Source organism: Gopherus flavomarginatus, chromosome 3, assembly GCF_025201925.1.
Source record: "Gopherus flavomarginatus isolate rGopFla2 chromosome 3, rGopFla2.mat.asm, whole genome shotgun sequence".
Lineage (NCBI taxonomy): Eukaryota > Metazoa > Chordata > Testudines > Testudinidae > Gopherus > Gopherus flavomarginatus.
The window spans coordinates 97,739,183-97,758,181 of NC_066619.1; the positions used below are offsets into that span (position 1 = coordinate 97,739,183).

The 18,999-nt window shown below is 40.6% G+C and overlaps 1 protein-coding gene across 8 annotated transcripts in view; it reads right to left on the bottom strand.

The window, feature by feature from the left end:
* TRPM3 (transient receptor potential cation channel subfamily M member 3) overlaps nucleotides 1–18,999 on the bottom strand; it is a 611,492-nt gene that overhangs the window by 418,440 nt on the left and 174,053 nt on the right. For 3 of the 8 annotated variants that reach the window (XM_050944116.1, XM_050944111.1, XM_050944115.1), the window contains exon 1: nucleotides 11,425–12,023. The exons of 4 other annotated variants lie outside the window; for them this stretch is intronic. In XM_050944116.1, the coding sequence (XP_050800073.1) occupies nucleotides 11,425–11,514 (90 nt within the window). In that variant the 5' untranslated portion in view covers nucleotides 11,515–12,023. Of the gene's footprint in view, nucleotides 1–11,424; nucleotides 12,025–18,999 lie in introns of those variants that run through there. One more of the 8 variants, XM_050944108.1, reaches the window with a different exon arrangement.

The following is an 18,999-nucleotide window of genomic DNA, read 5'->3' on the forward strand; positions in this document are numbered from 1 at the left end:
TTGAGTGGCATATATATTTAAAGTCAAATGTTTTAATAACAGTTCCCCTTCTGATTATCCCCATATGTTCAATTTTCAAACTGATTTGTCTGGTGCTGAGTAATGAAAGTAAATTAAAAAACACAGAATACTCTGGTCTCTGAAGATATGTATAAACTGCAGTTAGACTCCAGGTGCTGGCTCGTGTCAACTGACTCTGGCTCCAGGGGCTGTTAAATTGTGGTGTAGATGTTTGGACTCAGGCTCCAGCCCAAGCTCTGGGATCTTCCCACCTTGCAGGATCCTAGAGCCCTGGTTCCAGCCCGAGTGTCTGCACTACAATAAAACAGCCCCTTAGCCTGAGCCAGCTAGCATGGACCAGTGACAGGTTTTTAACTGCAGAGTAGACACCACATGAAGATAACTCAGTGGAGTCCCTGTGATGCCATTAGCAGTCTCCTGTTTGCCACATGAGAAAGGCAGATGGAACTATGGACTCTATGAAGAATGAGGACATGGTACTAGTTTTGGGAACTGAGGGCAGTGTAGAGCTCTGAACATAATGCTAGTGGAAACACGTACTAGTGATTAAAGTACAGAATGGGGAGCCAGACAGTACATTTCTTATTTCTACTTATACTACTAACTTGCTGTATGACCTTGGACAAGTCACTTAACCTCTGTGCTTGAGCTTCTCTGTCTGTAAAATGGAGACAATACTTCCCTCAAAAGTGAGGCCCAGTTATTTGTACAGCATATTAAAATACTTGGACTAAAGGTGCTATAAAAGCATAGGACTGTCCCAGTTTTGATGTGTCTGTCCCGGGGTGGCTCTAGGCATTTTGCCACCCCAAGCACAGCAGGCAGGCTGCCTTCAGCAGCTTGCCTGCGGAGGGTCCACTGGTCCCGTGCCTGCAGGAGATCCTTCAAAGCTGCGGGACCAGCGAACCCTCCACAGGCAAGCTACCGAGGGCAGCCTGTCTGCCGCCCTTGCGGCGCCGGCAGAGCGCCCCCCGCGGCTTGCCACCCCAAGCACGCGCTTGGTGTGCTGGGGTCTGGAGCTGCCCCTGGTCTGTCCACCTTTATAAAAGGATATCTAAACAGTCCAAAATAAGCATGTCATCACACTGTGACCCTGTGCCATGAGGTTGCATTGCAACTGACAAAATAATGTCACAAAGTTATAATGCAACAATTTTGTACTCAGCTGAGAAAGGCATCCCTCCAATGCACAGTACCTCATGTGGGCATCCTCTAGAAGGACCAAAAGAATTCTTAAATGTAATGGCTTATAAATTATTGTGTTTCCCCACTGCAGCTATGAAATCAAGGGTCAGAGGAAGGAGGAGGGTTCTTCAGAACTCTCTGGAGGTAGAGGCTATGGAATGTTATCCAGCATCACACCATCACTGATGAACAGCAAGCCTGGTTATTTTAATTAAATCATCTGAAGCCTGTTTTTATTCTGTAGGTTACCTGGCCTTACAAAAAGCCATTTGTCAGACTGTTTCATGTCACCATTGTATTTAAAGGATGAGAGATATTTTTGATTAAATGGTTTTATTTCATGGTTTATTACTGTCTAACAAATTTCCACAAAGCCTCAAGGGTCTCTCTTTTTGCACTGTAGCATACATAGTCTTATGAGCAACTCAGGTGGAATAAAACCGCTCAGCTTCAGTTCATGGTGCTGTGGCCTGAACTGCTCACATGGCACCCTCTCGAACAAGGAAATAACCCCACAGAACAATATTAAATCTTATGCTGTAATAAAAATCATTAACATGTTAAATAGTATTGCATCTGTACCCTCCTGCTTCAAGTGCTTCTGTTAAGAGCAACATTTTACAATTCTTGCCCCCCCAAAATAGCCACTGTTTTGTATTAGACTTTTTTTTGATGGAAGAAGTAACTGCTATTTTCTCTTTATTTTTACTTCTAAACTTCTTACAAATATACATGCAAATAAGACACTTCATGGGGAGTCAGCAAAGAGGAGAGCTGCAATTTTATTACATTTGCAATCTTTGTATATGTATTGTATAACACTATAGTGTGCTGTGCAATATACAAATAATATAGCAAGGTGCTGTGCTTCCTCAACTCCTATTGGCTAATAATGCTATCCTAATACTAAATTATCACATAGTTTTAAAAGGACCTTAATCTAGACTCTTACTTTACATTCACATATCACAGGAAAATTGCAAGCAAAATCAATTGTAAGCATAACTGATAGTTATGATGTCTGAATGCTATCTGATGGTTGAGTGCAATTAGCTATGTAGATTGCAAAATTCTGTCATTAAAGTTACAACTGGTTGCATGTGCAAAATCGCAAGTGAAAAGTTAGAGGTCACTGAAAAAATAGCTCCGTGTATATACAATAAACTTACAGTTGCAACTGTACCTGAAAATATGATGCATTTTTGGTTCCTATGAATCTGCTAATGTAGATACTGTTCTTGAAAAAGCATTGTATGTGAGTGTCTTATTCTGTACTATACGGGAAACTGATGCAGACTTCCCCCTCCCTTCTTTAACTTTTATTTTTCTATTTACCAGAATATATTTTATTCTGCATTATTTTCAAGCAAATGTCACTGCTGCTAAGAATTACATTCATAATGTAGGCTCAATCTGCTAATATATTTCTCACTGATATTTATATAGTCAAAAAATGAACACCTATACCTTTGCAGTATAATTACCCACACTTAAAAGGACTTATCTATATAAAACACTTTAGGGGAACTGATTCAATTGAATCAGCTCAAAGCTCACCAAATATGAGTATACCTAGCTGCCATATAAGGGGGATCACCTCAGAGCCTAGTACACCAAAGTTTAGGGAAATGGAAAGGTGGTTTAGCAACCTGTGTGCATGTACACACTCTTCTGCCATCCCACTCACTTCTGTTACATGTTCCTTGGCTGCAACTGAGTACCAGGAACTTATAATTTTGTATTAAGTATTTGTTTGAAAAATTGTACAGTATCTAAAGTTTGGGATAGCGGATGGGCGGTGGGAATGTGTGAATGCATGTTCAAAGGTGGCTTAAAGACACCTCTGCAGCTTCCCCCTTCCTCTTGCCCTCCCATTCTGGGCTTCAAACCTGTCCCCATATTAAAGCAGCAAGGGAATGTCATGGCCCAAGAATATCCTGGCCATAATCTCTCTCTCCTAGCTTCAACTCTATGCCTCATGTCAGATGAGGGGTGGTACAGGAGCCACTATACCTGTTTCCCTACAATGTGGTTCTTAGACAGTGGCCAGCTAAGATGGATTTAGGGCCATTATGTGCTGGTGAAGCAATGTGAAATGCCCCCAACGCAGCTGAAACTCAGACAAAAATATACAAAGTCTATTGCAAAAGCTTACTTAACTGACAATTCAGATGAGAAAACAGAACTTCATCAATTCATTATACTAGGTTCTCTATCTAGGGATCATACATACTCTTATGCAATCATCTGTATTTCATAGTGTACTATGGGTGCCAGGTTTGTATAATTTTTGGTGCTGCCCAGAACAGATCCAAGTCCTGCCTCCCACACCTGCCTTGTAAGCGGATTGTCTAATTTTATTTTTTTTATATATATATATATATATATATATATATATATATATATATATATATATATATATATAAATAAATATAACTTTAACCCTAACGCATCGATTTTAAAATGTTACATTCTGCTTATTGAGTCAGATCCTCAGCTGATGTAAATCAATGACTGATGTAGCTCTAATGATGCTATGCCAATTTACACCTGTTTAGGATCTGGTTCATTATTCCTATTCATTTATTAATTTAGCTGAACTCTTCAAATGTCTGAATTAACATATCTAGATGTTTATATGTCTATGATACAGCAGACTAAACTGCTTCTTGGTTTTGTTACTTCATTGCTCCAGTGTTTCCATTCTCTAACCTGCCCTGAAGAATTCCTCCTCCCCCCTGCCCCCCAAAGGAACATCTGTTTCTCAAATCTCCACTAGACCATACGGAAGAGGTCTCATCTGTCTAATATACAGGAAAGGTGGTTGCTTTAATACGTTTCCACTTTATTTTTTTGGATGTTCCTGTCATTATGTTCAACACTCTGTTCATTCCCGTACTGCTGTCCTGTTTACCAGCACCTTCTAATTTCCAATGTGCAGTTGGAAATCTGTTAAATGTCACGCAAAGTGACTTTCATCAGGTTTTAAAACAAAGTTTAAATCACAGTTTAGGCCCAGTCCCTCTCCCTTTGAGCACAATGGGAAAACACCCACTATCTACAATGGGAGGACAATCAGGCTCCTCAGCAAGATCTATGTTTGCAGGTTCCTATTTGTTCCCACCTCTCAGCTTCTCTCATTTTAATCTCCAACCCCTCCCCGCCCACATTCCACACAATTTTCATGTCCCTGGGTGCGGGGCTGGCAGCGGAGCCCCAGGACCTTGGTCACAGGGCCTGAAGCAGAGCCCCAAACGTTGGAGGAGCCAGGCCCACGTTCCTGAATATTGGTGGAACACAGACACCACAGACCCATACAACTCGCTGCCTATGCAGTGTACGCTAGTGCTTCTCTAAGCTGGTCCGCTGCTTGTTCAGGGAAAGCCCCTGGCGGTCCGGGCCAGTTTGTTTACTTGCTGTGTCCACAGGTTTGGCCAATTGTGGCTCCCACTGGCTGCAGTTCACCAGCCCCCATTGGCCTGGAGCAAGGAAAGTGGTATGGGCTGAGGGATATGCTGGTTGCCCTTCCCGCAGCCCCCATTGGCCTGGGGCAGTGAATCGCAGCCAGTGGGAGCTGCGATTGGCTGTACCTGCAGACACAGCTGGTAAACAAACCGGTAAACAAACAAACCTGAAGGGTGACCAGTTTTCGACGGATAAATTTAAAAGTGAACAATTACACTGAATGACCTTCTACATGCTCATTAAGCAGTCCTATCATTCTTTCCTAGAATGCATCAAACCCAGGTAGAGATTTCTGATGGAAGTGTTGATGACAGCTCATTCTCTAACAATTTCAGTTATTAAACAGTTGGACGCAAGCACAGACTACTAATGTAAATTATTACACACTCTTAATGGCCAGCACTGTGCATATTATCTGGTCATCATCTTCACTCAACATAACATTTTATAAGTGACAGTGTATGCAAACCAGACTTATTTTGAGATTCTCTGTTTTTCATCTGGGATCTGGTAAACATACTCTCTCTTTTTGCTGCAGTCTTAGATGCACTAAAACAGTCTGTTACAGCAGAACAATTCAGAGCAACCCTTCTCTCCTAAGCAGCTATATGGCAAGAGAAATGAGAGTGTCAAGGCAGGTTACAAAAGATGGCACAGTATTAAGAAATGTTCATCTTCACACTTACCTACCCTGGCACATCTCTAGACATTTGGCACAACTTTCCACTCATTTTAAAGAATTATACACCATAATATGGTCTGCACTTTTGATGCTTAAGAGTTTAACATGGTCACAGATGATCTCAATAGCTAATAGTGAAGCCAAGCCAGCCCATTTACAACTAAATTAACAAAAAAAAAGGTTTCTTAAAGTTATCTCCTCTGAATTACAGGATGACCCTTTGGTGACTTAGTCAACAGGAGACATTGTAATTGCTTTTTCCTCTCTTACACGCACTCTTACTTGATCAGTAGAGGCTTCCGAAGCAGACAGCTGGTGTAGCATAATCATTTACTGTTTCCAAGAGAATATATTTTATTCTACATTACATGCTCCAGAAGTAAGTTATTTATTCAATTCACTCTATTTTTCTTGGATACAAGGAGAATAAACTAGCTTCACAAAGGCATTCCTTGGTAATCAAACAATAATGGAATTCCAGAACAAATAATTTAAATCTGCTGAACAAAATCCATGAGAAGTTTAACTGGTGGTGTTCTTCAAGTGTCTATAATGAAGCACAATATCTGTTTTCACTTTTCTTCATTTAGATGCCTTCTTAATCAATATATTAATATTAACCATATTTTTATACCTTCCCACCCAAGCTAATAGGAGTTCTGCCAACGAGTCCAGGATTTCACCCAATGCAAATCTTTTTTGTACTTAGAAGACACCATGCCATATCCCAACACCCTCTTTTTTTCAGCCTCTTAAGTGGATGCCATCTCAGTTACCTTACATGCACTTTCCTGAGTAGTGTAACTTTAAAAGATGTTTACTGGTTTCTATTTTGATCAGAAATTAGCATCTGATCTCTTTCAGTCACCAAAAAGCATTTGATGGACACACAGCACATGGCAATCACTAAGATGAATCAGATTGTCTCCAAGGGGAGTAGGTTTCTTCGGTAGTTAAATGATATAGTGAAATGGACACTTGCCACTGAACCATGTGGTTAAAAGATATCTAATTTATTTTCTCTGTTTCTTCTGACTTTTCCCTTTTCTCATGACTCTGGCAAACCTAGAGCTATATGCTTATAGAAAGTAAATTCCAGACTCAAAATCATTCCAGTATCCCTATTGTGCAGAAGTAGGTGAAGTAAAATCATTGCTTAAAAGTTACGCAAAGGTTGATACACAGTATTTCCATAGGAGCATGCCTCTAAATCAGCAACACTGACCTTACTGAACATCAAACTGATTTTCCTTTGTACCCCCGTACTATCCAAGCCCTGCCCTGGATTTTCTATGCATTATTCCATTTCCTACCTCCATGGTAGGTATCATCCTCATATCTGTCCTAACCAGAGGTTTAACATCTGCAGACTCTCCTAGAGGCATACAGTCTTTAAAGTGAAGCCTTGCTAGTAACATTATAGATCAATTTTTCATCAACACACAGACCTGCTCAAAAATATCTATGTACTCTAAATCCTTCCATCTTTCTTTTCCCTGCTGGTACATTCACTGCCAAGCACAAGCATCTCCTCTTCAGCCAATGCATTGAGTTAAATGGAATTTATTTCCACTCTTCTTACAATAGAACAGCTTTTAAATGCATGATACTTGAATGAATTGGGACTGCATACATATGAACTGAAATTCCTTGCACAATTAATATTATGCCATTACAATCAACTCTCCTGATTTAGAGATTCAAAGAAAAATCAATATAACGAGGTCCTGTCCCAACACGCAAACAAGCAAACAGAGCTAAAGCAGAGAAATTGAAGCTAAACTGTCACAGATGGAAAGCCCTCTTTGGAAGACAGTTCTTCTCTTTTCTATGATCAGCGATGGGAAAATGACAATTTTCTCTACAACACAAAATTGTTCTGTCTACATAAGGATTTCCAAGCAATGCTCATCTTAGTATTCTAACTTTATATTTGAAGCAGTGATATTGTGTGCTTGTGCGGCATGTTAAAAAAGCCACATAGTATTTGCTGCAAGAATATTCTATATGTTATAGGGAAAAAAGAAAAATAAAGAAATCCAAACCAATGAAGCACCAATTGTAAAAATGCCCTACAGTAATTTGGTTTAATTCAAGCTTCAAATGTAACAGCTTCTTAGTTCTTTAATATTCTGTTTCTCTGTTAGAAAATGAAAAACTAAGAAAATAGGATTATAAGACCATTTCTAAACATGGGGGTATTACTGAAGTAGGTTAAAACAGATATGCATGCCTGGAAGACAAGCATAGGAAACAGAGTTGGATGGTGTCCAGCCTATCAGCATCTGTGAATGATCCTAGTTTAGCTAAATCAAATCAGGCCACTGTGTCCTGCATTATATCTACTGTCAATCCATGTAACAGAGAAGGCCGTGCCAATTCAAAATAACACTAGGATAATGAATCTGGGTTACCTGTTGAAGAGCAGAATTATGTTAGTAATTTAAAATCAGTCATTTCAAGTGCATCCCACAGGATTATCAAAACAGAATAGTGTAAAGAGAAGCTATTAGCCAGTCCTGGCTGTTGTATCTTGAAATTAATAGATCACTGCAACTAAAATTGAACTGACAGAGTGAAGGGAGACGACATTATGCCCCTTGTTAAAAAGAGACTAGTTTAATATACATTATATACAGATGAAGATGAGGGGTTATATTGTTTACTATGGAGTACTGCATCAGCGGTCACTATGGAAATTTATTCTAAATCCCTAGAGTTTGTTACTGCTCTTACAGTTTGAGCATATATGTCAGCTTTCAATTTTAAAATGTTTTGTTACTTTGTTCTGATTGTATAAAATCAGGTACAGAGATGTGGATCTAGTGTCATTGTACATTTTTATTCTTTAAAGACTAAATAAAAGACCATACCATCAGTGGTGGGCAACCTGTGGCCCCATGGCCCGTCAGGGTAATCCGCCGGCAGACTGCGAGATAGTTTGTTTACAATGACCGTCCGCAGGACATGTTAGCCGCTGCTTCCCGCAGCTCCCCGCAGCTCCCATTGGCTGAGAACGGTGAACCGCGGCCACTGGGAGCTGTGGGCGGCCATGCCTGCGGATGCTCAATGTAAAACTGTCTCGCGGCCCGCGGGCGGATTATCCTGATGGGCTGCATGCAGCCCACAGGTTGCCCACCACTGCAATTGTATGAAATATATTTAAATAGAGTTTTGCAACAACAGATAAAATACATAATGATAAAATGGATGCTACATGGATAGAAACATCAGTTGTAGCAAAGATAATCCTTTTACTGAGCACACATTGTGCAAGAAGCTAATCACATTTAGTAACACAGTATGGTAGGCAACAGAGAAACTAAATAGAAAGGGCTGGCTGACGACATTATACAGGCAAATTCCCATTAACTTCAATAGAAGAAATTGAGTAAGGACTTCAGGATCTGATTCTATTAATATATTCTTATCACTTGTTATATTTGTTTTGTATCCAGCATTTTCAAAGGATATTAACTTTATTTTAAGAGAAATCAGTACAACATAAAAAAAATTAAGATACATAAGTAAATACAAGAATAAAGGAAACTATTGCACCATTTATTTATTGTGACACAACCACTGTGTTCCTTTAAAGAGATGCTATCAATTTAAAATTTAGTCAATTTTTAAAAATTAGTTCAAATTAGTTTCAGGTACTACACCTGTCCCTGAATCCCCTCACCAAAGTTTGCGGATTTATAGGGAATTCTCCTCTTTAGAAGGGAAAAAAGATTCTCTCCTTTATTGCTGCGTGAAAGACACAAAATAAAGAAACTGACTGACTAGGGGGAAAAGTGAATTTGTTCATATACAAATTACTGTCAAATGCACTGGAAAAAAAATCAAGGCAAATTTTCTCAATCTTCTCTCTCCTAGTTTGAGTAATCTTAGGTGTTCCAATCTAAGCATATTATCTAATTATAACAAGTGAGCTTTTGGGGGCAGGGATTGTGTCTTTGCATGTGTCAATATAGTAGCTAGCACTCTGGGGTCCTGCTCCTGTCTGGATCCTTTGGGGGAATACTGCTTTGTAAATATTCTATACTAATGATAAAAATAGGTAAAAGTGTTAAAAGGTGTGATTTTTGAGTTGGTGTCCCTTTAAGATGGTACTATGTGCACTTTCTTCCATAGCCAGCCACCAGTGCAGAAAGATAGGGATAGTGCCAAGGCCCCACCTCCTTCCCATCCTCTCTGGTGTGATTAGAGTTCCTATCAGTGCAAAGCCTTCCACAATCCTTGCATACCCCTGTGCACAAGGACTGTGTTGTTCCTATCTCCTGTATGTGAACTCTTCCAGTGCTTGTTCACCTGTGTAGGGACTAGCCATCATCTAGCCCTAAAGAATTGTTGTTGCAGCAAGAAAGATTCTAGTTAGCTTGTGCCGTTTAATAAATAATCTATGACATTTACCCTTAAAACATGTGCAGTGATGAAAAACTACACAGAGGGGGCAATGTTTATCTGTCAAAAAGATAAAATAATTTTCATGATAATGGGAGTGCTAATAACCCACCACATCGAGGTCTCTCCCTCGCCCCCACCCCGGGGAAATTATAGTCTCCTAAATGAATTTTGATACTAATGTGTTGCTTATTCTAGCTTGTACTCTTTGTGTAATTGCTTTTCTCATTAAAATAAACAAATGCTCCATTTGTTGTACGATCTACTTCTGTTGCATTTTCATTTACTCATACATATAAATTTATATTCTGAATCTACTCAACTGTACTGCTTACTGTGTTTTCTTCAGCACATACATACCTAAGGCTAGGAAAAGCAATTGTTCCTAGGATAGCCCCTTTCTGTCAAACTAAGATCCATCAAATGCCTGCCATGATGCTAGTGTAGTAGTTTGTTCAATGCATGTACTGCAATTATTATGTATACTGTAGTTCGCTGGAAAACTAATAGAAAGTAAGCTATTGTATATTTAATAGTGCATTTAAAGATTCTATTTCTAATAAATGACTTCATTTTCACAATTCCAATTAGCCATATGAAATCAATGGGTACATCACATTTTACATTCAAAGACATTAACTTGAATACTCATATTACGATTAAACATTAATTTCAGGGACAGCCTATGAAACGTCAAGGTTACAGATGCATTTGTTCAAAAGAAATATTACAGGTGTAAAAGCTAAATAGAATATAGTTTCAGATTCCTGATTATTATGGGGTTTAAAACGCACACAGCATGTTCAAACAAATTAAGTGACCAGCTTTCCCAAGAACAAATGACACATTTCAGCGCAATACAAACTTTATCTTCTTCTGAAGACTTTGACTTTTGATATTTTGGTTTTGATATATGCCTCTAGAAGGCTAAACTGGGATGTACTGTAGTAGTGGTACTTCAAGTGAGAAAGCAAATATCTGAGTTTCATACCCATCCATCATTTACTGTATAGTATGATTATTATTTAGGCAAGTATCTTTAAGACAACTTATGAAAACAAAGCGTAACATTTGGTTGAAAAACAAAGGACTAGCAGAAAATTACAGTCAGGCAATCTGCATTATCAATTAGCCATAGGCTGACCACTGACTGGTACGTACAGCTTTAAAAAAACCATGATGATAATATTTGTTCACTCACACAGGATTGATGTAAGGATTTGTTCTGTGTGGTATTCTACCCATAGGTGTCCCTGGGGACTAATCAACATCATATAATTAATATCTGTTTAGAAGACTTCTCACAGTATATATGAGAGATATACACACACACACACACACACACACACACACACACACACAGATCTTTTTATTCCCTAGAAGTTCATATTGTTATTTTTTCTAACAAACGGTGAATTGGAGAAGAAACTGAATCAATAATCCCTTATTCCATTCTCACATTGTTAAATGTCCCTCGGACTTCTCTACTTCTGCTAAACATATCACATGCATAAAGACAGACTTCTGCTATCTTTATGCACTAAGATGACAGGAAAAATAATTCAAAGCGAAGTTTCTGGATTCCCTCCAGTAACAAAATCTGAAACACTCTGAATAGAGGATGAAAATAAGTGTTTTATATTAAAAGGACCAGTTTACAATACCTTAAGAAGTCTGACAGATGGCAGAAAAGCAGCATGGCATAGCTTCCGAATGGTCCAGTTTAGTGGTCGGGGAGCATCAGTTTGACTCATGACCCTCTATAAATTCCACTGGAAAATGACCTGCAAACCTTATAATGCCTACAAAACAAATGGTCCTCCACAGTTTTGACATCCCATTTTCATCATGTCCGCACCTGCAATTTCGTAGGACAGATGCTTCCTGGAACTTGGTTGGAAGGCTGGCAAAGTGGATTTGCCTTAGCCACTGATCCTCCTTAAGAAAGCAACCTCCTGTCTTGGAGCAGTAGTGCTCATGCATACCAAATGTGGCTGAATGGAAGCAATCAGCCTGCTGCTCAGGGGAGGGCTGCACCGTTTTAAAGGAAAGGGAAAGCCTGCACGAAAAAACCTGCAGTAACAGCTGCTTGTTCTCTTTCTCACACTGTTCAGAGTACAGGCAGGTTAGACATTCTGAGGGAATCCGAGTCATTTGCTTTTCCTCAGATTGTGTGTGTGTGTGTGTGTGTGTGTGTGTGTGTGTGTGTGTGTGTGTGTGTGTGTGTGTGTGTGTGTGTGTGTGTGTGTGTGTGTGTGTGAGAGAGAGAGAGAGAGAGAGAGAGAGAGAGAGAGAAAGAGAGCACGAGCGCAGAATGGAATGAAAGAATATAAATAAAGCAGGCGATAGGGTACTTCCACTTTCCTTCACAAAGCATTGTGCGGAAAGATAAACCGGCATGAGGGGAGGGGCCAACATTCAGATAGAAGAGATAGCTCTGTCTGATAAGACAAAAACTACTTCCTTGATTTAACTGGCATAATGAATTGAGAGAGAGTGTGAAACAGATCAATTTTATTGCCCTGTCATATTGCAGAAATTATCAGCAAATGAGTGGAGTTATGTCCTGATGTAACGTACTTTTTAAAATTAAGGGTCTGTTGAGAGAAGTCCTCTGAGCAAAATAATTAAGGGCACAGGTAAGCAGACTGCAGGCCAAATCCAGAGCACTAGACACTTTTGTACAAACCCCAAAAATCTTTTACTCATTATCATCATTTGTTATTATTTTCTCTGGAGTCAGCACCTTGAGTATACTTTGACCTATAAATTTGGACCTTGACAAAAAATAACTGACTACCCATAAGTCTATTTTGCTTTTAACTTTATAATTTACAGATACAAGAGGTGTATAATGTTGGAACACTTATAGTAAGGTAGAATCCCATTTGAGATAATTCATGGTTTGCCCAATTAATAACACTTAAAATGTGCTTTAGTTTTGGTAATACAGAAGGTGAAGTAACCTTGATTTTATTTTATATTATTTTAACAGAGGTTACATTGGTGACTACTTAAAATGATAAAGGTTTACAGCAATTTGGGCTTTGGTAGTTGGAATTTTCCAGTGTGACACGAATCATCAGTTACTTTTAATCAGAATATGGAAGGGTATAATCAGCCTCTTTTTAACAGCAACATTTTCATTCTCTTCTCTCCTAAGGCTCACAGTAGATGATGTTTATTCAATTTGGGGACATTTGGCAAACTTAAGGCATTTTCATGTTCCATTTTACACATCTCTCTCCTTATTAAGGACATTGTTTCTCTATTCGTAATTATCTAAACCCATCATTCCCATATTCCACAGCTAAAGCTGACAAGGTCTCCAAGAGAGAGAAACAAGGAAAAGGAACAAAAATATTGTAATGACCCTTTAAGGATTTTGCACAGTTCAATTAACATTGTTAATTAACATTAACCTGTGCTAATAGGTGCATTTTTATACGTATCTATATGTCTATAATGGGTTCCTATGAGTCACATTAATAAAAGCGAACCAATATTTGTGGTCCCAAACCATAGTCTTAAATGGGCAAGGCTTTGAGAGAGCTGGAAACGCACGACCTGATCGAAAGCCAACTGAAGACAATGGGAATCTTTCCACTGAGTTCCATGGTATTTGAATCGGGCTCCCAGTGAGCATCCTCTGAATTATCCTCTCTAAGACATGATGCAAGGATCTAGCTTACCCCACCCTCCCACTTTTGTGGAGGCATGGACGGCCCTCACACTGCGTATGTCTCAAGATCCCTCAGTAAAGCCTACAAATCTGGGGACATCTGTAGAAAACTGGTGCCTGATGCAGAAGCCAAGTATCTCTGTGCTCCTTCCTGACCCCCTCCCCAACTCTTCATATCAGTAGGGCTCCCTGAGGAGCTTAGCCCCGGTTGGTTTTCTAACTGTGCACCAACTAAAAACTCACATTCAGAGGGAAGTTGAGAGCAGATTGTGAAATGGAATAAGACAAGGCTTGTGGAAAAAATTATTCAGCAGAACAGCTCTGCCCAGGTCTCACCCATAATCCTAAATCTGCAGTCCTAAATGTGCAGAGATTGATGGGTTTCTGAGAGGTTGAAGGGCTATTGAGATGACAGACCTGAAGCTCAAACGTCCTTCCTCCTGACAAAATTTGGGCCAAAGCATCTGGCTTTTGCTTTTTTTTTTTTTTTAATCCCCTCCACAGTGGAAAAAGGGTGTGATCAAGCCCCTTTGCCTATGTCACACGGGTTTAAATGCTCATGCACTTTACTTTTTCAGCTGAACTGTAAACATAATATAAAAGTAGTAAAAATCTATCATTGATGAGTTACAACAACAATTCCTGACACTCTTTTAAGGGCTCATTAAAAGAGGCAAAGGGGAAGCCAGGCAGAAAGAACATATCTAAATCTTGACATTGAATACCATGGTACTTAAAAGGAGCACAGCATGATCCTTTTGTCTGAGTTAGGAAAGTAATAGTAGATAAGTGCCGTTGAATGGTTAAACTGAGGTACGAGGAGTTTGCCATGGAAAGAAAGTAGAAAAACTGCAGCTTTAAATAATCCCACGTTTTTCTCCAAAAGGCTGCAGGAATGCTCACTGGTAAGACATATACCATCCACCATAAACCCTCCCCACATCTGCTTTTTCATTGGGCACCTGGTGAAAAATTAAATGGACAGATTGGACTACAGATAGGGAAATTGGAAAAATGGTAGAATGCTGCCTCTCTCTTCACTGTGTAAGAAAGTAGGATAACAAACCTCTAAGGCGGTTAGGGAACAGATGACAATAAAAATATAACATTGTCTTAATAAACTAAAAATACTAAGTCCAATGCATCTTAGCTTCCACTGCATTTTGAATGCTTGAGACAGAGCTCTACAAATGCCCCTCTGATACACACAGCAGCTTAGAAGCCATCGCTTTTATACAGTGTAGTGTTTAGTATGCATCCATTTGTTTTCATGGCCTGCTTCTTCACCACCTGGCCTCCTGTCTAGTCATTCAGACCTGTGGAAAGAAGGGAGGGGAGGGGGAGTGAGAGAGAGGATGGTGAAGTGAATAGGGCACGGGAATGGAACTCAAGAGATCTAGAGTCAGCTTCTGGTTCTATGGTAGACACTCTGTGTGACCTTGAGCAAATCACTTAAATCTGCTCTATAGCTCAGTTCCCCAACTGCAACATGGTGATAGGACTTCCCTTATTTCACAGGTTACTGTGAGAATAAATAGATTAGTGACTGTGAGGCACCCACATATAACAGTGATGAAGATCATATAAATAGACTGATAGCTACCATTCTAATTGGTAGCAGCTAACTCACACCTTGAATAGCTGTAAGTAATCTAAGGGCAGAGGTGAAAGTAAGCCGGTATGGTCCGGTACGGCGTACTGGCAAGAGCCAGTACATCATGCCGGACCGCACTGGCTTCCGCGGCAGAGATTTAAAGGGCTCTGGGCTCCCCGCTGCAGGGAGCAGCCCAGAGCCCTTTGAATCCCTCCAGCAGCCGGGCTAGGGCCAGGATTTAAAGGGCTCAGAGCTCCCGCGTCTGTGAGCAGCCCAGAGCCCATTGAATTCCACCTGCAACTCTGGCGGCCGGGCTGGGGCCAGGATTTAAAGGGCTCAGAGCTCCCGTGGCTGCAGGCAGCCCAAAGCCCTTTGAATCCCGTCTCCAGCCCGGCCGACAGAGCTGCAGTGGGGATTTAAAGGGCCCGGAGCTCCACAGTGGCCAGAGCCCTGGGCCCTTTAATTTGTCCCGGAGCCCCAGGGGCTCCCAGACACCTCTTCAGCTGAGAGCCCCAGGTTGATTTAAAGGCCCTGGGACTCCCAGCCACAGCCGGTGCACCAGGGCCTTTAAGTCCTGAGAGGCCCTGCCTCTTCCAGATGAGGCCATGCCCTCTTCAGGACTCCAGCAGTACCGGTAAGCCCTGTAAGTTACTTTCACCACTGTTTAAGGGGATGGCAGTGAAGAATCAAGCTTCAAACGGCATGATTTTCAGAGCTGTTGAGGAGAGCTGGTTGAAAAATGGGACAACATTTTCATGAAAGGTCTCATGATTTTTTATCTATTTTTTGGTCAAAACTGTAATGAAAAAGTGTCAAATTGAAGATTTTCAACCAGCTGTACTGCTGCATGCCTGCAGCTGTCATTGAATTCTGTTGTAACTGTGAGTGATCAATTCTTTTGAAAACCAGGCTCCTTGTCTCTATGTCAGAAGATTATGGAGGTGCAATCATGTCAGACTTTATCCTCCTATTAAATGCTGTTATAACGTAGCAGCACTAAATGTTAAAGTTGCCATTGTTCAGATTAGAGCGTTCCCCCTTTCAGACATATTCACTGCACTACCATTGCAGTGAGGTCTATTACTTTGTCAATTGCCAAGTAAAAATCATAACAATTTAAGGCAAGTTCCACTGCTGCTAGGTGACAAGAAAGATTGCTGTGTTACCTAAAGAAAGCATTTTTAAAAGCTCTTCTATGTCAATTTCCATAATGTCACATAACAATCCTGTGTTCACAAACACCTACTATATCACATATCCCTAGGTATAATACATGAAAGCAGCACATATAAGAATACTAAATGAAAGAACGGTTGACAATCCATAAAATTCAAACTGGTTACAGTGTATTAGTTGTGGCCAATCATTTTAGCCTGGGGGCAAATATGTATCAACAAGATCAAAGGGCTGCTGCTAACAAATATTTAAGAGCAAACCGTCCTGTTTCCTGTTCCCTTGGCATCACTCAGTCACCACACACAGAATGGAAGCCAGTAGCATGCCCCTTGCTTGAGATTCCTCTCTTATTTTTTGCAATGAGAGAGTGTCCAGTAGGTCCAGTCACAGATCTGGATCCCTTGTGCTAGGCTCTGTATAAACACAGAACAAAGACTGTCCCTACTCTAAAGAGTTTACAATCCAAGTACAAGATGAGACACAACAGGTGGATGCAGACAGACAGGAGAGCAAAAGGACATATGACAGTACTGGTCAGCATGATAGGCAGCTGTCCCCTGCTGCCTCACCATTATCAAGTTCTCTCTAAGCATGGGAAAATTTCCAGAAGACATCAAGTTAGCATAGCTGGCTCTTACTCTGTGCACCAGAAGCTAAGAGAGAGAGGTGTCTATCAGGGGTGAGAAGGGCATGCACTGTACTCTGGCTATCTATCTTCAGTTGATGCATGGTTCCTAGGGAAATGTTTCCAGATGGCACAAGACAGAGCACTCTACCTGCTGAATCAAGGAAGCGTAACTGGCTGTTCTTTCTGTGCTTCACCTCTTTTCCCTTCTCCTGGGTTGTCCTGCAGTATCCTTTGCTAATAGGCACTCCCGTAAGCTCAGGCAGAGTCATCCAACCTCCTATCCTATCCTGCTCTCCTTGGGGCTCTCAGTCCAACAGGCAAGCAGACATTCCAAGCAACTCATGTCTCCTTCCCTATAATGCAGCACATGGTCAGGATGGGAGCTGCTGAGCAGCAGATACAGAGAAGAGACAGCAGCTGCTCAAAGCTTGCAGCTCACAGGAGAGTAACTCTTGAGGCCCCCTGCCAACTTGCTTTTAGTCACAGGATTGACTCAGAAGCTTGAGTTTAAAAGTCACAGGGTATGGTTTAGAAAACATTTTCAATTCATAATCAAATAAAAGTTCTCTTATTGACAACATTGTCGTCCAGTATTACAGGGTGGTCACCCCTGCAGTATATAAGTAGCAGCTATTGTTCACAAATATGGAATAGTAACCATCTTTGTTCAGTACCTTTAAATTTAAGTTCACAAGATTCACTGCTAACCATTTTTTCCACTGTGCTTTGCATGTTTTTGCATCCCCAGAAAGTTGTGTTCTAATAAACGCGGAAATGTGACCGTGCCACAAAACTCATCTCAACTCCCTAAGCTTAATGTGGCGTCCATCTTAACACACAAATTGGCCCAGACTTACTTGAAGCTTGTGTAACTCATGTGCAGCTCAGCCTGTTTTTTGGATTTAGAATAAATAATTGATTGAAGTTTTGCACAGCTCTTGCTGTTAGGTGTTTTTGGAACATGGCTTTGCTGCTCTTTCCTTCTGCTACCTTTGCTAAGACAGTTCACAAATTCACTATCCCGTGTGTGCGCGCGCACCCCCACCCAGAGTGGTCCTGTTATATTAAGACTAGATAAAGTGTTGATAAATGATTGACGTTACAAACATGTTCTAAATCTAGACATTATCATCACGTATTATAGAGTGTTACAAGCACATACAAATAAATGGTTACATATGACCATAGTTATAGACAACCTATTGAGCAACTTGAGTCTAACAATCTATAACAATTAACTATTTATGGAAATCTCTATTAACTATTTATAAATGTACCCTTAATATAATTTGAACAAAAATGTTTAGGCTCTTTGCTGTTTCCTTGTTAACTATATATTACGGAGTGCTGTTGTTAACATAAATATTTGAATTTCTATTGTATGCCTATCCTTTCAGTGTACTGAAAAGCTCGTCATATGTCCTCTTAATACTTACTTTTCTAGAATACACAGTCAGATTGTTTTCCCTCAAAAGTCACTTTTCTAAACGTCTAACATTCTTTTTGCCCTTCCGTCTCAACTAGATTTCCTTTCCATTGATACTAACCAGCCATAAGTCTAAGTCCTTACCTGAGTACTACAGTATTTTTCTGACTTTTGTTGCGCACAGCCACATAACATTTTTATATTTGTCTGCTACATTTTGTATTCTCATGCAGTTACATGCTCTCATTTTTGTTATTTAGTACTTTGTATTTACTCAGGGCCGGCTCCAGGCCCCAGCGCGCCAAGCGTGTGCTTGCGGCGGCATGCCGCGGGGGGGCACTCTGCCAGTTGCCGGGAGAGCGGCAGACGGCTCCGGTGGACCTCCCGCAGGCATGCCTGTGAAGGGTCCGCTGGTCCTGCGGCTCCGGTGGAGCATCCGCAGGCACACCTGTGGGAGGTCCACCAGAGCCGCGGGACCGGCGAGCAGCAGAGTGCTCCCTGCGGCGTGCCGCCGTGCTTGGGGCGGCGAAATGGCTAGAGCCAGCCCTGTATTTACTTGTCCCGTTTCATCTAAAATATTGAAATGTTCTTTATCACTTAATTAAGTCAATGTTCCCCAGTGAATCACTTATTTTAGGTCATCTAGTACCTAATTTCTGAGATGAGTAAATTGAGAGAGAGAGAGACAAAGTGAATTGCCTATATTAACACAGAAAATTAATAAGCAGAGCAC